The sequence below is a fragment of the Scyliorhinus torazame genome, chromosome 7 (assembly GCF_047496885.1).
Source record: "Scyliorhinus torazame isolate Kashiwa2021f chromosome 7, sScyTor2.1, whole genome shotgun sequence".
In the NCBI taxonomy this organism is placed as follows: Eukaryota; Metazoa; Chordata; class Chondrichthyes; order Carcharhiniformes; family Scyliorhinidae; genus Scyliorhinus; species Scyliorhinus torazame.
In genome coordinates, this window is record NC_092713.1 from 211,116,612 (window position 1) to 211,140,506 (window position 23,895).

Below are 23,895 nucleotides of genomic sequence, written 5' to 3' on the forward strand. Positions count from 1 at the left end.
GGATGTTTGTACTCTTGTCATTGTTTTGGAGTGTGCTGTTGCATTGTCCTTCATGTGCAGAGTTGTACCATGTTGTACAGGTCGTTGTTTCATTGGTGTTGTTTCTGTCTTTGTTGTTTTCGTTGTTGTTCTTGTTGTTGTTTTTGTCGTACTTGTTTCTGTTTTTGTTGTATTCATTGTTGTTCTTGTTGTGCTTCTTGTTGTTGCTGTTGTTGTTCTTGTTTCGGTTGTGCTTCTTGTGGTTTTTGTTGTTCTTGTTGGCTCAATGACTGTTCCGTGTGGATAATTTGAGTCATTCTCAAAGTTATTGGTGTCACAGTGTCCTTTGTGGTATCTGGTGTTTCATTGAGCATTTCTTCTTGAGGATTGTGAGAATGATTTGATGTTGCATTGATCTTGGTGACATCAGCCATTTGTGGTTGATTTGATACCTCTTTGCTTCCTTGGTGCTCCTCTTCTGGAGTCATTTCTGGTTCATTTGAATCATCATTGGTTTCTTGGTGCTTCTCTTCTGGAATCAAAATCTTCAAGATTTCATTTTCTTGTGGGTAGTTTAGAGTAGATGAGGTTTCAATTGACGTGGTCTCACTGGACTCATGAGTATCTCTACTCTGATTGTTGAGAGATCTGTACAGACGAGCTGAGATCTGTCAGTCTCACTGTGATCTTGCACATCTTGTATGTTGATTGTGATCACATTGTCACTGTTCTTACATACAGTGGGCAGACTTACATTGTCTTCTTGTTGATTATGTGTGCTGGGTAGATTTGCATAGTCTTTTTGTTGTTCACGTGAGCTTGGTAGACTTTCATAGTCTGCTTCTGGTTGCTCAGATAAGGTGGATAGGCCTTCATGGTCTTGTTCATGCATGGATTTCGCTATGGAGTCTTTAGTTGCTTCCATTTTGGAGTCTGTCTAAATGCTCTCTGTGGAGGCTTGCATCACTCTGTCTGTGGAGTCTTTCATCGCTCTCTGTGTGGAGTCGTGCAGTGTTCTCTCTGTGGAGTCGATCTGTGCTCTCTCAATGGAGTCAGTCAGTACTCACTGTGTGGCATTGTTTTCTTCTTGGGTATTTGACAGGTTGCTGTCATCCAATGTATCGACGATCTGCCATTGCATCATGGTCTTGGATTCATCTACCAAGAGTAGAGTCGTGTTGAGCTTTCCAACCATGTCGCTGATGCTATGATTAGCATATCCGAAGAACTCAGCCATGTCTGAGTAGTATTTCTCAATAAACAAATCATCTTTTTTGTTTCAGATTTGTTATTGTGCTCTTCATGTTCAATGAACAAATCATCTTCTTTGGTTTTGGATTTGTCATTGTGCTCTTCACTTTGGGTGGTGCAAACTGCTTGTTCCAGGGTGCTGCAAAAGTTATTTTCAACTGCTGGTAGACGTTCAGGCATTGTGCTGTCTTTCGAGGTAAAACAAATTGGGTTTCGTAGCTTTAAAACTCTTATTTTTAATTTTCGGGCAGTATTGCTTTAAGAGGGCGTGGTGTGAGTCTTCTGACGTCATGACACTCGTAACGTCACGCGTACCAATCGATTGCGCATGCGCAAATCGATTTTCCTTTACTGTGCTCTTTTTCTTCAACGCGCACGCGCAGATCCATCTTCGAACGGTGTTCAATCTTCTTCTGACTGCACATGTGCAGCTTGTGCATGCGCAGAACTATCTGCGGCCAAAACGTTTTTTCAATTACGCATGCACAGAACTGTCTTCGCACAAAACGGCTGATTGCAACTGTGCATGCACGGCTGTGGTTTCCTGCGCATGCGCAGAAACAGATTTGCGTCTTTTGTTCCCCGGGGAATTTGAAATGTGCTGAGACGCCATTTTAACATGGATTTCAATGTTTTGTAGCCACCTAAATTGGCCAACTCCCGATTTAAAATGGCGAACGGCAAAGGCTGATGGGAATGTCAGCCAACACAGGCAGAAACCAGGAGGTGCAGGTTTGCTGTGCAGTTAACTCTGCAAAAGCCCAGACAGCATCGATACCAGCGACCATCAGCATAACAATGTAGCAGCCATCTACATACTGATGAGCAATCCCCGGGGACAATGGCAACATTTGGGACACTCAAATCTAAGCCAGACTCCCCGGCGCCAGCAGGAGCCAACACAAAAGAGGTTAACGAACACCTCAAGACCGCCCATCGATCAGGGAACCGCTCCAGTATTGGAGAAATCGAACCAAGCGATTGGAACGAAGTCCAATCACCTAGAACCAGGTACAGGGTCCGCCCCGAAAGGCGGGAAGCCCCTGGGGACTATAAGAGTTAAGCCCCAAGTTCAAATCGCTCTCTTCATCTCTTTGTCCTGCCCGGGTCACCCAGCAACGCGAACCAACCTTGACCGTGACCGGTGCAGTGACCACCGAAAGTAAGTCTTAATTCAATGCTCGCTACGAGATAGGCGCTCCTAGCTACCAATCCGTACCAACTTCAAATCCCGCAGACTCACAACCCAAACGAAAGGCCATTTGTTCCCCTGACCTGGTGGGCCAGTCCGAAGTTAAGTATAGGCCTGTTAGTTGTAGAAGTAGCTTAGACGTAGAACTTGTGCATGAGTAGCGATTACTGTATAATAAATGTGCTTTGATTTGAATCTTACTAATCGGTGTATTGAGTTACTGATAATTACTTGGACTTGAACCTCGTGGCGGTATAATAAAGATACCTGGCGACTCGAGAGCAAAGGTAATAAAACAGAGCAATTGAACCAACCAGAAAGTTAGCAACAGTTTGTTCTTGGTAAAAAGTTAATGTTACATTTTTCTTTTGACCTGCACTTTTCAATTGCGATTTCCAGCATTAAACCTTTCTGTTCTGGTGATGATTGTTTGAGTTTCGCAATTTGGTCTCTGAGCATTGAATGTCTTAAAGCAGCATTGTTACTGGTGTTACAGTGATCTTCAAATTTTTTGAGTATTACTTCTAGTTTGTTGATGTCTTCACCTTTCAAGTATTTAAAGCCGTTTTGATTTCTCTAGCTTCATGTCCTGCTAGGGGCGGTGCTATTTTCATTTCTTCAGAGGCCGTTCTCAAATCATTAGCTGTGATATATATTTTGAACATTTGTTTAAAACGTTTCCATCTGTGACTTAAATTACTGGTTGTTTTCAGCTGCGGTGGAGTTCCAACGAGTTTCATTGAATCAGCGATGTCTCCCCACGTCGAATGTCCGGTCTGAGTTTTCTTGTCATTTCGATCTATCTTTGTCTGTATCTTGTGTAATCTTATAATAAGCGTTGTGAAGTCTCCTGGTACCATGTATTATTCCTTCTGTCTGAATAAAGCTCGTAGTCTTACAGTTGAAGTAGATGCTTTATTATGTGAGTTTGTTCTCTCTCCAGCGCTTATACTATATGTTACATCTGAGCTGCCTGTCTGTGTCCTGCTCACCAGCTGCCGTTCCTGTGAAGAGTGCCTCTGACTTCCTGTCTGTCTCTATTTATACATTTCCCGTGCTCCCTCTAGTGATTGCTTAGTTGTAGTGCATTTACATTGACCCCTTGTATATAAACAGATATGCAGATCACTACACTTCCCTTCCAAATATAACTTTTGGGTGGGGATGCAAGTGACACATCAGAAACAGCAAAAGAAAATTAAAATGTGATTTAAGAAAAAAATAGTTGGATAAATGTTTGCTTAGAAATAAGGTCATAAGAAGGTGAAGTAGAACTTGAGATAATGAAATACTCTGTGGCCAAGCAAACTGAATCTGGATTAAGGAACCATTAAATTTAGACCATGCAACTGTACAGTGACAAAATTGTCAAAAGTTCAAACCTTGACACTCTGGCCGGGATTTTACACCCACCTTTGCCGTGGGCGCAATTGGTGACATGGGCACAAAATCCCACAAGAAGCCAATAACGAGATTCTCGCCAGTGAAATCTCACAGTATGATCATCCCCGTCCCGTGCAACTGACATAATGAGGTTCCTGGTTATTTAGATACATTTTCATCTCATTAGTGGGATTTCCTGTTTTATCAACCCCCACATTGAGATTTTCCCTATTGCTAATGTGACATCATGTCAACAATGTTTATAACAGGTCTGGAGGAAAGTGAACCAGGCGGAGAGACCATGCCGAGATGCACAGGTAGGTACAGACCCTGGGAGAGAGAGGCATGGCCAAACAGTGCCCTGGCAGTGCCTTCGGGGGCCTGCCAAGCATCAGGGGTGGTTCCTCTGGGAAGCTCCATGGTGGGTGGTGCGTTCTGCTATCCGTCCGGAGGAGATTTTCTGTGTTTGAGGGATGGGGGGATGGGGGGGGGGGGGGGGGGGGGGGGGGGGGGAGGGGTCTCGTGTGGAGGGAGAGGGGTCTCCGTGTCTGTGGGGAAGATTCTTTGTTTTTTTCTTAACCAGGTATCGAAAGGTGAAATTGCTGACTCTTTAAGGCCCTGTCCTGCCACCATGACAGCATGCGACATGTCCCCAGGATCTTTCTGTTCTAAAGTGGTCAGAAAGGCTGGCTATGCAGCCGATGTGCTGCACACCACTTTTCCTGCCTGGTCCAGCAGATCTCGTAAAAGAGAAAATTGAAAATTCCGGCCAATTTAAAATCATTGGGAAGGCAGGGCTCCAATATGATTCACATGCTGGGTGACCAATGGCAGGAATATAGGCGAAGGGCAAGTTAATGTAGAGGTCATGTGATGACATCTCCCGGAATATGGCCAACCTTATGAAGACATTGGTTAAATGCGTCGTTTGATTCTTTGATTTTAAAAAAACAGAACATTTTGATTTGATTTGATTTAATTTTGTCACACGTATTAGTATACAGTGAAGTGTTGTTTCTTGCATGCTGTACAAACAATGCATACCGTACATAGGGAAGGAAGGAGAGACTGCAGAATATAATGTTACAGTTATAGCAAGGTGTAGAGAAAAGATCAACTTAATACGGGGTAGGTCCATTCAAAACTCTGATGGCAGTAGGGAAGAAGCTGTTCTTGAGTTGGTTGGTACGTGACCTCAAATTGGTATCTTTTTCCTGACGGAAGAAGGTGGAAGAGAGTGTGTCCGGGGTGCGTGGGGCCCTTAATTATGCTGGCTGCCTTTCTGAGGCAGCGGGAATTATAGATAGAGTCAATGGATGGGAGGCTGATTTGCGTGATGGACTGGGCTACATTCACAACCTTTTGTAGTTTCCTGCAGTTTGGGCAGAGCAGGCTCCATACCAAGCTGTGATACAACCAGAAAGAATGCTTTTCATGGCGCATCTGTAGAAGTTGGTGAGGGTCCGAGCTCACATGCCAAATTTCCTTAGTCTTCTGAGAAAGTAGAGTGGTTGTGGGCTTTCTTAACTACAGTGTCGGCATGAGGGGACCAGGACAGGCTGTTGGTGATCTGTACACCTAAAAACTTGAAGCCCTCGACCCTTTCTACTTCGTTCCCATTGATGTAGACAGGGGGATGTTCTCCACTACACTTCCTGAAGTTGATGACAATCTCCTTCGTTTTGTTGACATTGAGGGAGAGATTATTGTCGTCGCACCAGTTCACCAGATTCTCTATCTCATTTCTGTCTTGTCATTGTTTGACATTCGACCCACTATGGTGGTGTCATCAACAAATTTGAAAATCGAGTTGCAGGGGAATTTGGCCACACAGTCATAGGTGTATAAGGAGTATAGTAGGGGGCTGAGGACTCAGCCTTGTGGGGCTCCAGTGTTGAGGCTGTTCGTGGAGGAGGTGTTGTTGCCTATCTTTACTGATTGTGGCCTGTGGGTTAGAAAGTTCAGGATCCAGTCACAGAGATTTGATCTATTTTGAACAAACTGTTGGGATACTGGGGAGTTAAATGAAAGACCGGAACAGCCCTGGCAAAACCAGGATACTGGTCACCATATGCAATTGGCCGCATTCAAACTATTTGTAAGTAAGGCTGCTGAAATTTGATGCCTCCTCCCCACAAAAATTGTCACTCAATTCATTGGTCCCAAACTGTACCTCACCTCTGTTATCCCCTCACCTGCCCAATGCTGCTGCTTTGCTTGGGGACCATGTTGTGGCCTGATGTCACCAAACTTTTGCAAGACTTGAGAGTCATGCCAACATTGTGCTGGAAGTTTGGGAACCCGAGCAAAGCCGTGCCAGCTGTAGTGATCTCTGTATATGTTAATACATAATTAGTTAACGTGCAGTCAGTACAGTCAGATGATCACTAGAGGGCAACAACTAACAGGAACTATATAAGGAGTTTCCCACTCTTTCTTAGGTTAGTGTGTGTGTATTGCAACTAAAGGATAGAAGTGACCAGCTCAGAGTGTAGTGATTTACAGTGTTCTTCAAACTTTTTTCCCGGGGACCCGTTTTTACCAACCGGCCAACCTTCGGGACCCAACCCGGCCGACCTTCCCGACCCACGCCGGCCGACCTGCGCGACCCACCATTTTCTCTTACCTTATTTGTTGCTGACAAAAATGGAGGAAATGGTTTTGGGTCCCTTTGGCCATTGTACACGCTCCTCCAATGGAACCTGTTGGATGAAGGAGAAGCCTTCCGGTGTCGGAAAGTATGGAGTCTCCATCTGTCCAAAGTTCTGCATTTTTCCCCGGTAAAATGTTATCAAATAAACCCCCCCCAAACTTGTAAAAAGAAAAAAAAAAGAAAATTAATAAAATAAATGAAAACAATTAAAATTAGATGAATAAAATAAATGAATAAAGCCCACCCGAACTTCTAAAACAAAAAGCTGCGACCGTTTTTTTAAAAAGCGGCCGCACTGCGCACGCATGCCAAATGCATGCGCGCCGATGATCTGGCATGCATGTGCAGTGCGGTCGCATTATTTTTTACATTTTGAAGGCCGCTTGCAGCCGGCGTTTTTAACAGCCGGCTGCTGCGGCTGTTGCGCGCAGATTTGCGCGATCGGGAGCGCTGCGACGGAAGGCTCCGCGACCCTCCCGACACCTGCCCGCGACCTACCAGCGGGTCGCACCCCCTGGTTTGACAATGCCTGGTGTATTATATTCATTGTTAATTTAATCTAATCTTAGTTAATTCTATTACTAGTCAAAGTATTAAAGTAAAAGACCTCACATGTATATTATTTTGTTACTCAATAAATAATTAATAATTTGTCATCAACTGGAAGACTTTGACTGTTTATCATCAAGTTAAATACAACTTGGCAAGACAAATGAGTACTATACATATTACATCTACACCAGCATCATCAGGTTGGATTTGGAACATTCATGAGAGGCAGTCTTATCATTTTATGATCTTAAGTATTGTTACCTCTGCATTTTAAGGTTTTAACAGTACATTATTCATAAAAATATTGAAGTATAAATTTCTATGCAGACTAGCAGTGATCCACCAGAGGTCACCTCCAGTCTGATAGATATTGAAGTTCAGGTTTAAGGAAAAGGACCGAGCTGTTGCCGGCCTTTAATGGTATCATGATTTTGTATCACATTTCTGTCAGACTTCACTTCAGCTCCACTTCAAACGTCTCTCAGCGGCTGACAGGACAGACCTGAGCCTGTGTGTGGCAGGATCCCGGCGCCTGCGCGTCCCCAGGCGCCCTTTGCTCCGGAAGTGGACCTCTTGTCGGCCGGCAGGCAGGCGGCAAGATGGTGGCGCGGTGCGGCCGCTGCTGGTGATCGGAGGCGGCTCCGACCCGCGACCCCCGCACGGGAACATGAAGCAGGTGAGAGCCAACCCTTCTGAGGAGGGAGGGGAATCCACGGCTGCGACCTCGAACTTGAACGGCCAGCCGGAGGTTAACAATGGAGTCAAAGGTCGGCTGGTGGACATGTGTCTGACCTTCCTCTGGACTCGAGAGATGGCCGTGGAGGGGCTGGGCTGGACGTGGGGAAGAGGCAATGTCTCCGGGAGGGGGTCTGGAAAGCACGGCCTGCAATGTGGGCGGAGGCAGGGTCAATCCAGGCATTTAAGCGGGCATTAGGTTTTTATTCAAGTGATCGTGTGCAGGGGAATGGCACTAAGCAGGAGAGAACTGCTCTGGGGACTCGGGTTCAAATCCCGCCACCGCAGATGGTGAAATTTGAATTCAGTAAGAATATAAAATTAAAAGTCTTATGATGAACATGAAACCATTGTAGTTAAAAAAACACCTGGTTCACTAATGTCCTTTAGGGAAGGAAATCTGTCCTCCGTCCCTGGTCTGGTCTATTCGTGACTCCAGATCCACAGCAATGTGGTTGACTGTTAACTGCCCCCTCAAGGACAATTAGGGATGGGCAGTGAATGCTGGCCCAGCCTGCGACACTCCCGTGCCATGAACAAATTTTTAAAAAAGCCAGGATACTCATTTTGACAGCCGGTGCAGACGGGCCAGATGGCCCCTTCTGTGTCATAACAATTCTGTGGGTCAGGAGGGGAAAATGCAGGGACATATGCAGCCTCAGGAAGGGAAATTGATGAGCCAAGGAATATTAGCTATCAGGAAGAAGATAGAAACATAGAGATTAGAAATTAAATAATGTGGCCTGATTTATATGCTGCCATTAATCCGATTGCAACAGTTAACTGTGTTTTAAAATAACCTAGATAATCATCATCAAGGGTTAATAATCTCTGCCCACTCGACCAAGGCACAAGTTCCATTTTCGTTGGTTCATTCCTATCCTCTGGGAAAAATGATGAAGTATTTCCTGGGTCTGAATGATCTGAAGAGTTCATGGGACCAAGTATTTTCTGCATTCTGGCAGCGCTATCCAAACCCATACAGGTGAGTGCAAATTAAGGGGCAGCACAGTGATGCAGTGGTTAGCACTGCTGCCTCATGGCGCCGAGGACCCAGGTTCGATCCCGCCCTGGGTCACTGTCTGCGTGGAGCATTCTCTCTGTGTCTGTGTGGGTCTTACCCCCACACCCCAAAAGATGTGCAGGGTTGATGGATTGGCCACACTAAATTGCCCCTTCATTGGAAGAAAATAATCAGGTATTCCAAATTTTTTAAAAAAGTGAGTGCAAATTAATTTTCTGGGGTGTATATATTTATTTGAATCATGAGGAACAGCAGGGACTGGATTAGGAAGTTGGTTGCCAGGCATTTTTTTTTTCATCTTTGAAATAAACGGTTTGAATCTAATTGAATTAAATGGCTCTGCTGGTTGTAATGGTCTTAATTGAAATTTTTTTTTTAACAGTTCCTTTTGTACATGCAACAACTACACCAGACTAATGTAGCACAGATCAATAGCATCTCCAAGCAATGGGGTGACCCATGTGGCAAATAGAAAAAATTATATTTGTGCAGGCCTCTCTAGCAGCCATACAATTTATGAAACAGTGGTAAATCTGTTCAGCGAAACTCTGCAGAGAGGAAACCGACGCAAGCTCCATGGAGACCCTGGGATGGCCCCCTCTCGACCAAAGAAATACAATTGTAATTGCTTAATTGCCAGAAAGATTACATATTAAGGCATCAGCCTGCCGGTATGCTTCACTCCAGATTTTTTGTCACGTTCTTACAGAGGATGTCATCCACCGTGAGGTAACTCCTGACAAAGTGATTTTTTGTTACTCGCTTAGCCTTTGGTTCCTCTGAGGATCCACTAGGCAGTGGAACTATTTGTCCATAACTGGTTTATGAGGCTCGGGCACGTCCACATGCCATTGGGCCTGTGTACTGCATGTTTGGGCACTGAACCTCATCCAAGTTGCTCTGAAGCATTATCCTTGGGCCACTAGGGATACAGATTTTGTGTCACCATATGCAGGTACCACAGAGAACTTGTCAGTGGAGAGGTTCTGCACTGACAGGGGGAGACTTGCTCACTAGGCTCTGCTTTTCGTGCGGCTGAAAGCTAAAAGTGCAAAGCGCACAAAAATCGAGAAACACGCTAACTCTCTTCGCCTACCTGCTAGACACATCACATCAACCTGTTGGACGCATTATTGATGCAGTTGTTCGGCTTGTGGTTAGACATTTTTTGGACGGGATGCAGAGAACTTCATTCTCCACCTGCCTGTGGGTGGAATGGAAAATAATCCATTGTGCAGCAGCCATTCCACATATAACACTTGGGAGTAAATATTGAAATGTCTCAAGCACTTGAGAATTGATTATCTTTGAAGTGTGATTGTCATGTGGACGAAATAGCAGTTATTCTGCTCTATTAATGTTCCACAATTAATGAAATGAATGACCAGTTAATTCAGTTATTTTTATACTATCCCATGAGGAAGAATGCTAGTCAGTGTTACTGATCTAAAATACAACATTTTAATTGGTTTCTTGGGTGGAATAAAATAATTTCTATAATATGGGGTTGTTTGGAGTAATGTACGATAAAATACATTATTGATTGAAAGCTGCAGTTTCCTGTACATCATCACCATTTCAATGTTTCTACTCTCCCAGCAAGCACGTTCTTACAGAGGATGTCATCCACCGTGAGGTAACTCCTGACAAAGTGATTTCCCGACGATTACTCACCAAGACAGGCATAGTGCCTCGGTGGGCAGAGAGATTGTTTCCTACTCATGTCGCCCACTCAGCCTTCGTTCTAGAAGATTCAGTAGTGGATTTGAAGCACAAAACTTTAACTACGTTTACATGGAATATAAATCATGCACGACTTATGGTATGTCTTGGCATTTGAACTTTTAAAATAAAAGTAGATGTTTCTACACCTAGAATTAATTCCTCAGCAACTGTTCCTCACTAGAATCAGTGAGCAGTTGGATATTTTATATAACTCGTAGTGTGGTTGTGTCATTGGATGTTGGGAGGTATAGGAATTCTCTATTGGGAAATTTGCTCATCTTCACGTTGTCTCCTTGGAGAACCAAGAGCTTGCTGAAGGCAAATGTAGACGTGGAATCCTTGAATGCTTAACTACACTTGGGACAATTCTACATATAGCCATATTCTCCAGGGTAGCACTAGCTCTCCAACTGAAGCTCTAATCCCACTTCCATACTTCATTTCAAATGTTTTAATCTCCTTTTCATATATATTCTCTGAATCATTAGCTACTTACAGTGAAGCATTCCAAATATAACCTGTCATAACTAGTATTATCATTTTAGGATATCTTCACTGCACCCATTCCATGTTTAATATATTTCTCTAATAGTGCACCCTGAGTTGCATACAGTACTCCAATTGTAAACTAACCAGTGTACTTTACCTGTACTGTGGCACTTGTTCCATCTTTTGAATTCCTTTAGAACCAGCCAGCATCAAATATCTCTGTTCGCAAAGATTGCTGGTAATGAACTTTAAACGAGTACTGTCACAGTTTCTGAGCTTGTTCCAAAACGTCTGTTACTTTAAACATAACAAACCCCTCTGTTCTCCAGTATTCCTCGCAAGCCTCCACATCTCCATCCTACATAAACCGTAACTCTGTTCCTCGCATCCTATCCCGCATTGTGTTCTGTTTCTCAATTGTGCCCGTTTTATCAAAACCCACATGTTCCCTCTGTCGTTGAATTAAATTCCTTGACATTCAAATGCCAGTTCACATCCTTTACCCCCCTCTACCCATGTGACCACTTTTTAATTCCAATCCCCCCCCACACTTTCCTATGTTAATCGTGCCATATTATTGCATGTTGCATCTTTCAAGTACTTATGGTTGCTAGTAATTTTTGTTGCATACAGAAAACATGCTATTCAGCCCAGTTAGTCCATGCTGTCATTTACGCTCCGATTGAGTTTTCATTAACTCCATCAGCATTGCCCTCAGTTCCCTTCTCATTCATATGCTTATCTTGCTTCACCTTAAACACATCTCTACTATTCGCTTCAACTACTTGTGATAGTAAGCTTCACTTTCTCACTACCCTCTGGGTAAAGTAATTTATTTTAAATTTTCTATTTGATTCCTTGGCCACTAGTTTGTTACTTCTAGTTGGAAATCTACTATGTTTACTTTTTTGAAGCATCTCACCGTATTAAAGAGCCCTATTTGGAAATGAAATCCAGCCTGTCCTTCCTTTCCTGGGGGATATAACCTCGTAATTCTGATATCATCCTTGTAAATCATTTCTTACAGTCTTTCTGGTGCTTCTGCTTCCTGATAATACAGCAATCAGAAATGTAGCAATCAGAGCTTTGACAAAGAGTCATCTGGACTCTCAACATTAGCTCTTTTCTCTCCCTACAGATGCTGCCAGACCTGCTAAGATTTTCCAGCATTTTCTCTTTGGTTTCAGATTCCAGCATCCGCAGTAATTTGATTTTAATCAGAAATGTACTGTACCCCAGATGTGTTCTATCAATACAAGTTTCGTAACTTCTCATTTACTGCCCATCCTTAGTTGCCTTTCAGAAGGTGGTGGCGAGCTGCTGCCTTTTGGAATTGCTGCAGTCCCTGAGGTATACCCATAGTACTGCTGGGGAGGAAATTTTAATCCAGTGACGGTGAAGGAATGGTGATATATTTCCAAGTCAGGGTGGTGAGTGACTTGGAGGGGAATCTTCAGGTTGTGGTCTTCCCAAGTATCTGCTGCCCTTGTCCTTCTAGATGGTACTGGTCGTGTGTTTGGAAGGTGCTGCCTTTTGAACCTTGGTGAGTTCCTGCAGTGCAGCTTGTAGATGGGGTACAACTGTGAGTTGGTGGGCGTCCTTCAAGTGCTCGGTTTTCCTCCCACTGTCCAAAGATGTGCAGGTTAGGTGGATTGGTGTCCAGCAATGTGCAGGTTGGGTTAAGGGGATAGGGCGGAGTGGACCTAGGGCCTAGGTAGCGTGCCCTTTCGGAGGGTCAATGCACATTCAATAGGCTGGATGGCATCTTTATGAACTGTAGGGATTCTATGATCGAATTGAGGAAGAAATATTTTCAGAGGATTGTGAATTTTTGGAATTCGCTACCCAGAGAGCCATGGAGACTATTATTGAATATATTCAAGACGGAAATAGATTTTTGAATGATAGGGTGTGAAGGGTTATAGGAAAAGGCAGGAACGTGAAGTTGAAACCAAGATCAGATCAACCATTATGTTTTGAATGGTGGAGAAGGCTTGAGGATCCTATTTCTCCTATTTTTTATGTTCTTATGATTGCATGAGACAGGGTTGTTAGAAACAGTGTCTTCAGTGATTGTAGGGTATTTCTTGAGGGGGCATGTCGATAATAACTGGAAAGGATTTTGGATGGCGAGCAGTGAAGCTTTTTTTAGCACCGGCTTGTGAAACTGGTGCACTTCTGGATTTGGTGCCCATGCCAACAATTAAGAATTGATTAGATGGGTCATTGAAAGAAAGGCAAACATAGAGCATATGAGAAAAGGCAGGCACCTACGATTTGAATTACTGCTCATGGAGGAGAAACGCCAACACTGGATAAGGCAAATTATCTGTTTCCATGTTCATGGTCTATGTAATTCCATATATGACATCAGAAAAATTTAAGAATGAACTGTAGAAAGTTAATTTGGCCCATGAAGCCTGCTCATCAAAAGAAGACCGAGATGTTTTTGGGTCATTTGTCCATTTGTTTTATTACAATTTGTAACATAATATTTTCAAATTTGGTACAATCTGACTTTCATTTATTGGTGTCTAAATGAAAGTGGAAAGCGGTGAAAAATATGAGAGATTATTGAAGTGTTTAAATGATCCTTAGTCACTAATGTCAATGTATATTTGTATGTTTAACCTTTTATCAGGTTGTGCGAGAGTGGTGTGAATATCGAATACACCCTGAAAATAAAAACTGGACTCAAATCAAACGTGAGGCTTGGATTTCTTCAAACTTGTATGGCTTCTCATTAGCCATTCAGGTTGGTGTAGAGGTTTAAGTTTTCATTTAATTCCCGTAAATGATTTATTCTGCTTAGTTCATCGTGAGTTTAAAAAGGAATTGAGCTGCAGACCTTCCTTTGGCTTTGTAATTTGCTCGAGAATCACATGCCTGATGCTATTTCACTTGCATACTGTCTTTGCGCTCCAAACTCATCTGATGTGGAGGTTTTAATAATTTGTTTACAGCAAGTGGATGTCACTGGCTAGGTCAACATTTTTTATTTCCCGTCCCGGATTGCCTTTTGGAAGGTGGCAGTGAGCTGCCACCTTGAATCGTTGCAGTTCACGTGTTGTAAGAACACCTGCAGTGCTGTTTGAGAGGGAGTTCCAGGATTTTGATTCAGCAACAGTAAAGGAACGACGATGTATTACCAAGCCAGGATGGTGTGTGACTTGGAGGGGAATTTGCAGTTGATAGTCTTCCCATGTCCATGTCCTTGTTCTTCTAGATTGTCGAGGTCACGGATTTAGACCGGCACAGACATGATGGACTGAAGAGCCTTTTCTGTGCTGCAGACCTCTATGACCCTAGAAGATACTGTCAAAGGAGCCTTGTACACTGCTACTGTGTGTTCATGGCGGATAGGGTGTCAATCAAGCAAGCTGCTTAATCCTGGATGGCGCTGAGCTTCTTCAGTGTTGGAACTGCACTCACCCAGGCAAGTGGAGAATATGCCACCACACTCCTGGCTTGTGCCTTCTAGATAGTGGACAGCCTTTGGGAAGGCAAGAGGGGAATTAGTTGTGGCAGAATTCCCAGCTTCTATCCTGCTCTTTAGCCACAGTGTTTATATGGCTAGTCCAGTTCGGTTTCTGGCCAACGGTCACCCTCACGATGTTGACAATTGGGGACTCAGCGTTGGTAATACCATTGAATGTCATGGGGAGATGGTCTTTTCCTGGCACTTGTGTTACGACCAGGATGAGATGAGTGTGCAGTTTATGTAGCCCCATTACTCCACAGGTTGCACCATTAGCTTAAAATTTAATTCACTCATCACAATGACTAAATATTTACCTTTGCTACTGTTAGACCGAGAATAATAGAGACTTTAACCAGGCTTAATTCAATAAACTCAGAATGGTTGATTTATTGAAGAAACAAAACTTTTTAAAAACAAGTTGCAAGGTCTGGTTAACACACACAATTGTAATCTGTAGGTATAACTAACTATCCCATTTAAAATTCCCAGCACAAGTACACACCAGACACACAGACCCACATGGGTCTCTGCAGGGAAGGGCGTCGGAGAATAGACCATTAAAAAAGGATGTAGTTTGCAGGGTTGCAACGCCGTTGATCTGGAGCTCCCTTGTTTGGAGACAGATTGCCAATGGAACTTTGGTGTGGAGGAGAATATTGCTGGATCAGTCCTCCTTGTCTCAGGTCTTTGGTTTCCAAAGACAGACAAGTTTCACTGAGATGAGGGGCAGGATATCTCTTGGCGCATGCCGCTCGCTGGTGGCAGGATTCTATCCTCCCGCTGCTTGTCAATGGGATTTTCCATTGAAACCACTCCACTCCGCCACAAAATCCACTGGCGGGGGTGCGCTGTCAAAGGGAAAAGGAAATCATGATGACCGGAGAATTCCTGCCAACGATTCCTAGCTGGATACTGTAAACCACTCTGTTTCAGACAAGGAAAGGAGAATGTGAGCTGGGCAGCTTTTTGCTTTCTCAGTTTAGTTTCAACTGAATAAAATAAACAAGTTCAAAACATAAAGCTAATTTCTGTCACGGGATTTCTGGTAAATCACTGCCTTTGCCTTTAAACCCATTTTTTCTCCATCAATAAAAATAATTGCAGTGCAAACGAGCAAACCGCTCTCCCCTATCAAGTACCATGTTGATCAGGTGATATCTTGGAAAAGGCATGCTTGCTCCCAAACCACAATTATGACCTTTTCAAAAAAAAAATCCAAGTGTCCAAATAATGCAATGTCCTTCCAAATTTTAAAAGAAAAATATAGTTCTTATAGATATGGTTTTCCCAACAATTGTGTGGCATGAAGGTTACTTGCCACTTATCAGCCCAAGACTGAGTGTTGCCCAAGTCTTGTTACATATGGGCACAGACTGCTTCCATATCTCAAGAGTCGTGAATGGTGCTGAATATAGTGTTATCCTCATCAAAAATCCCACTTCTGACCTTTTAATAGAAGGAAGATCATTGATGAAGCAGCTGGAAGGTAGTTGAGCCTAGGGCACAACTTTGAGGAACTCCTGCAGTGATGTGCTGGGACTGAGATGATTGGCTTCCAACAACTACAGCCATCTTCCTTTGTGCTCGGTATGACTCCAACCAGTGGAAATATTTCCTCCTCTTGATTCCAGTTTTGATAGGGCTCCTTGATGCCACACTTGTTCAAATGAGGCTTTGATGTCAAAGGCAGTCACTCTCACCTCATGAGATCAGCTCTTGTGTCCATGTTTAAACTAAATAGTAAATGATTTGAGAGAAGTATAAATGCAAATATTTTGTTTTTGCACCATCTGTTTGTAAGGCTTCTATGTAAAGAAAATAGTTTTCTGTTTTAATTTAATTATCACTCAGTTCCAATCTGAATTTGTGGATAATTTTGGCTATTTTAATTTGTCTCCAAGTGCCTTGGAAGTACTTGATGCTGGTGTTAAGTGCCGAAAGTTCTTAAAATGGAAGTTTCCTGAAGCATCCACCCCAAAAAAGATTGAATTAAAATGTTCTGTACAGGTGTTCCCTACATGGTGTCATTGTTCTTTTTCTTTCTTCAGGAATGCGGCCTTGCCAGCTTTAAGAGTAGCATAACCAAGACTATGAAAGGTTTTGAGTATATTCTGACTAGAATGCAAGGTACATGTATCACAAGAACGCATGTTTTTATTTCACTGATCATAAACTGAGCTGAACCAATATAACGCTGGTTTGAAAATACCTAATTATACCAATAGAAACAGTGCTGTTCACATTGGTGACCTCCTGGAATCCAGTTTCTAATTATTTTCTATAAGAAACTGTAGCTGGGCTCAATCAGATACAACCTGAGTCATGCAATATCTAGGTAAATAATATCTAGTTGGACTGAGTAGAAGTCTGATGGTAGATCAGCATTGTTATTCATTTATATGCCATGAGGAGTACTTGATTGACAATCAATTTACTGTAGCAAAATTATAATTTTTCCCAACAGATTTGGTGCTGGATTAAGAAGTTCTGTCAGTTATTTTAACCTCTTGTGCCAATAAATTACCATGTCCTTCTCTTATCTCCTTGCCTCTTGTAGGTTAGTTGGAACTTAGATATTGTTTACTCAGTTAATACCACATTCCAATGGTTATGGTAAAACATAACTGGGGAAATCAGAAATATACTTCTCCATTTTAAAGACTTTTTGTTTTGAAGGAACCACACAGCCTACTTTGTTGGGGACTGCCCGTTTTACGTACCTTCAGAGTTTGTTGTGAAGAGAAATGATGGATCGTTCACGATAAGGCAATAAACCACAGTCAGCAGTGTCATTTATAAAAACAGAATGCTGAAAATGCTCAGCAGGTCAGGCAACATCTGTGAAGAGAGAAACAGAAACCCGTAACTTGCTCAGAGTGGCAATCTCCGTCGGATTACCACTCTGGGTGAACTTACCTTTGTTGTAATTCCAAAGCCCCTGTCTTGCCCAACCTCACTCAGGCTGGATGAGACCAGAGCAGCAAAGCGCAACCCCGGTTGTATCGGCGTGGAGTAACGGGTGCAGGGAGGAAAGGAACCTCCCCTTTTTACGACACTAGCTACCTTAAAGGGTACGTTTTAAGGGTCAATTTAAAGGGAACAAGAAAGTTTCAACGGTAAGTGGTTCCGGCAATGGTGGGGAGGGGCAGAGACTAGAAGAGGGGTTGTGGGGTCAGGGAGGGGGAGGGGCAGGATGACCGGAGAGGAGCAGGGAGACTGGGAAGTGGGGAAGAGCAGGGAGACTGAGAAGGTGGGAGGGGTGTGGAGACCAGGAAAACGGGGTCACAGTGGGTTGGACCGAAGGGGAAGGATCGGGGCTGGGTCCCTTGGTGGGAGAGGGGGAGAGTGGGGTGTGGGTATTACTCTGGAGTTAGAAGTGATTTTCTTTTCTATTCTAATTCTTTCAGAGTAGCTATTAGGGTAAAACTGGCAAAACCATCTGAAGTTAGCGATTTAAATCACTTCTGTTGGATGGTTCCCAGCCCAGCGCAATTGTCCAGAGGAAGTTAGCACTTCTGGCAATTGCGTGGAAAACCCGTAAGTGTGTAAAGTCGCCATAGTCCCAGATGCCATAGGCTGCTTTCCCCTTTGAGGGTGAGAGCTGACTGGTAGTGATTTAACCTGAGGATCACCACACCTCAGGCGAGGGGCAAAGTTGAGAAGGTGGGGACTTCATGAGTTACCTCAGTCGGTACGGGAATTGAACCCGCGCTGTTGGGCTTGCTCTGTATTATGAACCAGCTGTCTAGCCAACTGAGCTACAACTTACTAGAGGGATTGATGAGCGCATCATTGCAAAACCCCAAAGTTATGGGCCAGTGTTAACATTTCAGATCGTTGACCTAACATTAAAACTGGGAAAAGTTCCCAATAAGATTTTATGCAAATGAAAGGGGGGGGGGGGGAAATGAAATTAAAATCGCTTATTGTCACAAGTAGGCTTCAAATGAAGTTACTGTGAAAAGCCCCTCGTCGCCACATTCCGGCACCTGTTCGGGGAGGCTGGTATGGGAATTGAACTGTGCTGCTGGCCTGCCTGGGTCTGCTTTAAAAGCCAGCTATTTAACCCTGTGCTAAACCAGCCACTTACTATCTTCTGTCTTCCATTAGAGCATGGACCTTCTCTTTTGTGAAAAAGAACAGAAGAGAAGAAGGTCCATGCTCTGATGGAAGACAGAAGATATTAAGTGGCAAAAGAGTTGGTGGTGCAAGGCATAAGGAGGTGATACTGAGACAACTAAAACAAAAGATGTGTCGAGGAGGAATAAATGGCAGGTTGAATAGCTGCTGTCCAAAAACAAGAGCAAAAGGAGAATAAAACCAAAACCTGCAGAGAAAAAGGAAACAAAATCGGGCCACAAGTTACACCCTGAAAAAGGATGAGGTGATTTTCCATGACCTTATGTTCTAGTACTGCAGGAGGCCAACAACAGAGGTCAGCATGAGGGCTGCTTTAGTTCATAGCAAGTGAATGAAGAGCACAACAGTCAACGTCAGACTCCAATAATTCAATCAGTACAATTTGTCTTTGTGTAAGTGTACAAAATAATGAACATTTGTGTTTTGCTTGATTTAAAATAGTTCTTAATTTCTGTTAACACATTCATGCTTGTAGAGTGATTCTCTTTTACCAGCATGTTTAACCTACAGTTTTAGCCATGGCCTATTTAAGATCATTTTTATGCTCTCATGATGCTGAGGCCCCTCAGGACAAGATGTAAGTTGTAACTATAATCTGACTAACGTTTTAAGAAGGAATCATGAGGGTAAAACTATTACTTCAAAATTGGGAAAACAAATTGCAGGATTTTTTACCAGCTTTTTTAAATAGTTTGCCGTTTTGTAATATTTCATCAAGCGAATTATGGTGTGTGCATAATTGTAGAGATGCCCCAGCTGACTAGAATGTTTCATCTTTCCCACTCCCCAGGTGAAGCACCTACAAAGACATTAAGAGAGACAGCTAAAGAAGCAACCGAGAAGGCTAAAGAAACCGCCCTGGCAGCAAAAGAGAAAGCAAAGGATCTGGCCAGCAAAACAGGACCACAGAAGAAACCGCATTATGTCTGAGACCTCTGCTTTCAGTCTTCAACCTTGGAGGCCCATTATTTTGTGTCTACACTTGACAAAACCTCTGTATAACACATCATGTTGTGAAATGTGTGCACCATAACACAAAGTTGAAATAGCTTCTGCCATGCAGAGCAGTCAAATATGACCCAAAACCTTTGAACATGATTTCATTCAATTGTAATTTTTCAAAGATTCAGTGAATAGCCATTATTACAATCCCACAGATTAAATAATAAATACCATGGAAGCTGCCAACAGCCTCAATGTTCAGTAATTATAACGAGCAATGAATTAACAAAGAAACTTGAGAGCAATTAGGGATTGGTAATAAGTGCTGGCCTTGCCAGCAGTGCCCACATCCTGAGAATGAATAAAAACTGCTTCTGCCCCTGGCTAAGCTCATCAAGCTGCTCTGTTCATAGAATGTTATTTTATGAACTTGTGGACAAGTTGCAAGAGGGAATTATAATGATCAGTGTGAATCTTGGTAGAGAAAATGCTCCTGTTTTATTCTACATCCTTTGAAACTAGAGTCGTTAAAACACCTTTCTTTGCTGTGTGGGAGTGCAATATGACACAAGTAGAGCTCTGATCATTCAAAACCATAACAACCTCTTCTCTCCAGGGAATTTGGAGAAAGTAGGGTAGATTGTAAAAACAACTATGATAAATAGATCTAGTATCTGAAATATCTGGTGAATTTTAACAAACTGCTGAATTATCTCAGAAAAAAAAAATTAAATTAACTTAATTGTACAATACAGATGATGCACTCGGGGATGGAAATGCTGGAATTGAACCTGGGTCCCTGGCACTGTGAGGCAGAAGTGCTAATCACTGTGCTGCTCAGTTAGCTTGGTACCTGTAGTAGGTGTCCATTTGGACATGATCACCAAGTTGATCGTTCTAGATCTGTTCCACTGTATTCACCTGTCTGGAACAGGACAATCATGTAGAGACAGATTCATTGTTGATTGCAACAAGGTATTGAATAGTCCGTTCTGTTCAACATCATGTAACGCCTCATAAAATAATAGAGTGGAGGTTCTCAGTCCATTTTTGGACCAATACTTTCTATTTAATTTTAACCCTTTTTGTCTTTCCATATGAATGTTGTCTTGTACCGGAAGGTAGACATTTGATTTCAACACCTCCATGTACCATCTTTAGCAGTGGATCAGGGCACAGCTTTATTCAGTTCAAGATCACAGCGCACAAAATTCAAGTTAAATACACCAAGCTAACATGTACCCAGTGAATATAAAGTATTAATCAGATGGGTATCATGGTATTTACTAACTAAAAATATACATAGTCAAATATGGCCCAAATTTTGCAGTTGTAATGACGGCGAAACTGCCCATGTTCTGACGTTATAACTGAAACTGACAGCAACTTGGACCATCCGCATTGGAAATACAGAAGCTGCTGTCAGTGATTCCTGCTCCTCCAGTTGGTGTACTCTTCAAGTCCTTGCGGATGGAAATTTTCAAAAAATTTTTTAGATCAAATATTTTTATTGAAACTTAACAATTTTTTACAAAGTTTACAAAAAGACCATATGTTAACATATAGCAGGAATAAACCCCCCAACCCTGTTTCATCCCCACTAACAAAGTATTTTGTTGGCGTTGCATTCTATTTTACATATTTTCAGGGTTTTAGTTACTAACGTGCAAAAATCTTCAAAATCATTAGAATTGATGTGAACTTCCATTTCTATGCTTTGTCTCGCTGTAAAAACCTTATGAACCTTATGCTTGTTGAGGGAGGCGTAATCAGTTTTTTAAACCGCTTATTAATGCTGAAGATCCTCCCAGAGCCTGTAAAATAAATTTAAATCCCAGATTTTTCTGAAAAAGAATTTCATAGATAGAACATTACAGTGCAGTACAGGCCCTTCGGCCCTCGATGTTGCGCCGACCTGTGAAACCACTCTAAAGCCCATCTGCACTATTCCCTTATCGTCCATATGCCTATCCAATGACCATTTGAATGCCCTTAGTGTTGGTGAGTCCACTACTGTTGCAGGCAGGGCATTCCACGCCCTTACTACTCGCTGAGTAAAGAACCGACCTCTGACATCTGTCATATCTATCTCCCCTCAATTTAAAGCTATGTCCCCTCAAACAAAAGTTTTGTATTTCGGTTTCTACCATAATCCCCAAGAACTATGTTTTCTGTATGGTGGCATTGAGTTAACAGCATGGTTGACTGGTTGGAGTGGGGGAGGAAGTGTTTGGTATTTTCCTCAGGTGAGCTTTGAATTTAAGGTTTATTGTAATATCCAAACAGTTGGAGAGTTTCAAACGGCGTACCTGCAATCTAATCCCAGGAATGTATTATTACTGTTTTTAAAAATAATTTGGTTGCCCAGGAATGTGATGCGCAACAATGAGGTATTAAAATGCATAAGTACTGTAAACTCAAAAGTTTTAATTTATGTTTACCATTTGATGGTCAAAATAAACTAAAAAATGCAGATATATTACCGTTTACATTGTACAAACAGATACGTGTGTAATGATCTGCAATAAAGATAACTGATCCAGAACACTACTCCACTGATTGACGTTTCGGTGCTGTTTTTAGTCAACTAAATGTTCATGTTGCAGAAATGCTTCCCTAGCTTTTAGGGATGTTTCATTCTGATATGAATAGAATGTAAGGGTGTACTTTATTCTCTGTTCTCAGTGGCATGTGGAAAGCAAAATTTACAATATTGACCCATCAACCTGTTATTGACGACTCTTCCTAATATCTTTTTAAAAAAATATGTTTATTAAGAATTTTTAACAGAATTTTCAACCATATAAACAAACCCCCCCCCCCCCCCCCCGTAACAAAAAAAAAATAGCAAGACAAACATGGCAAATCAATATGATACAGAACTTTGTACATTGGATTCCTCCCGTACACATCAGTTTCCTGGATCGTTTATGTATTTTCTTGCTCAGATGCCCCCCCGAAGTACCCCCCTTCCCTATCCCTCACTCTTTTCCCCCCCCCCCCCCAGAAAGAGATATCCCCTCTCCCCCCTGGGTTGCTGCAACTGTCGACCGAACTCCATCTAACGTTCCGCGAGATGGTCGAGGAACGGTTGCCACCGCCTGGAGAACCCCTGCACAGACCCTCTCAAAGCAAACTTTATCCTTTCCAACTTAAGAAACCCTGCCATATCATTTATCCAGACTTCCACACTGGGGGGCTTCACATCCTTCCAGACTAACAAAGATCCTTCGCCGGGCTACCAGGGACGCAAAGGCCAGAATGCCGGCCTCTTTCGCCTCCTGCACTCCCGGCTCGTCCGCTACTCCAAATAGTGCAAGCCCCCAACTTGGCTTGACCTGGACTTTCACCACCTTAGAGACTGTTCTCGTAACTCCCCTCCAGAACCCATTCAGTGCCGGGCATGACCAAAACACATGGACATGGTTCGCCAGGCTTCCTGAGCACCTCCCACATCTGTCCTCCACCCCAAAGAATCGACTCAGCCTCGCCCCTGTCATATGCGCTCTGTGAACAACCTTAAATTGTATCAGGCTAAGCCTGGCACACGAGGAAGAGGAATTAACCCTACTTAGGGCATCAGCCCATTGACTCAATCTCCTCCCCCAGCTCCTCTTCCCATTTACCCTTCAGCTCCTCTACCGGATTTACTCTTCAGCTGTCTTCTTTCATCTCCTGGTATATCGCTGACACCTTGCCCTCTCCGACCCATACGCCCGAAATCACCCTGTCTTGAATCCCTTGTGCCGGGAGCAGCGGGAATTCCCTCACCTGCCGCCTCACAAATGCCCTCACTTGCATGTACTTGAAGGCATTTCCCGGGGGTAGTCCAAATTTCTCCTCCAGCACCCCTGAGCTCACAAACGTCCCATCGATGAACAGGTCCCCCATTCTTCTAATCCCTGCCCGATGCCAGCTCTGAAACCCCCCGTCCATCCTTCCTGGGACAAACCTGTGGTTATCTCTGATCGGGGACCACACCGAGGCTCCCATCGCACCCCTGTGCCATCTCCACTGCCCCCAGATCTTTAGCGTTGCCGCCACCACCGGACTCGTGGTGTACCTTGTCGGCGAGAACGGCAGCGGTGCCGTCACCAGCGCCCCCAGCCTCGTTCCTTTGCAGGACGCCATCTCCAGTCTCTTCCATGCCACCCCCTCTCCCTCCATCACCCATTTACGGATCATCGCCACATTGGCTGCCCAATAGTAGCCACTCAGATTCGGCAACGCCAGCCCTCTATCTCTGCTATGCTCCAGGAACCCCCTCCTTACCCTCGGGGTCTTACTCGCCCACACAAATCCCATAATGCTCCTGCTTACCCTCTGAAAGAAGGCCTTGGTAATCACAA

At 43.3% G+C, this 23,895-nt stretch overlaps 1 protein-coding gene and 1 long non-coding RNA gene across 4 annotated transcripts; one reads left to right on the forward strand and one right to left on the reverse strand.

Annotated features, from left to right (window-relative positions):
• Positions 1–4,763: 4,763 nt before the first annotated feature.
• Positions 4,764–7,508, reverse strand: LOC140426824 (uncharacterized). Its single transcript, XR_011948299.1, has 3 exons — positions 7,272–7,508; positions 6,432–6,616; positions 4,764–5,750 (listed from the first exon to the last, which is right to left on the reverse strand). It is a non-coding gene; the product is annotated as an uncharacterized lncRNA (long non-coding RNA).
• Positions 7,509–7,550: 42 nt separating this feature from the next.
• On the forward strand, positions 7,551–22,096 carry LOC140426822 (PRELI domain-containing protein 1, mitochondrial-like). Of its 3 annotated transcripts, none has more exons than XM_072512045.1 (6): positions 7,551–7,686; positions 8,550–8,730; positions 10,369–10,591; positions 13,625–13,738; positions 14,210–14,419; positions 19,395–19,527. In XM_072512045.1, the coding sequence occupies exons 2-5, from the start codon at positions 8,639–8,641 to the stop codon at positions 14,369–14,371; spliced, it is 591 nt and encodes a 196-aa protein (XP_072368146.1). In that variant the 5' UTR covers positions 7,551–7,686; positions 8,550–8,638; the 3' UTR covers positions 14,372–14,419; positions 19,395–19,527. The 3 variants fall into 3 exon arrangements, with proteins under 3 accessions (XP_072368146.1, XP_072368147.1, XP_072368145.1); XM_072512046.1 differs by lacking the exon at positions 19,395–19,527 and adding an exon at positions 16,513–16,591; XM_072512044.1 differs by lacking the exon at positions 14,210–14,419 and adding an exon at positions 16,513–16,591 and having other exon boundaries at positions 7,552–7,686; positions 19,395–22,096.
• The last annotated feature ends 1,799 nt before the right edge of the window (positions 22,097–23,895 follow it).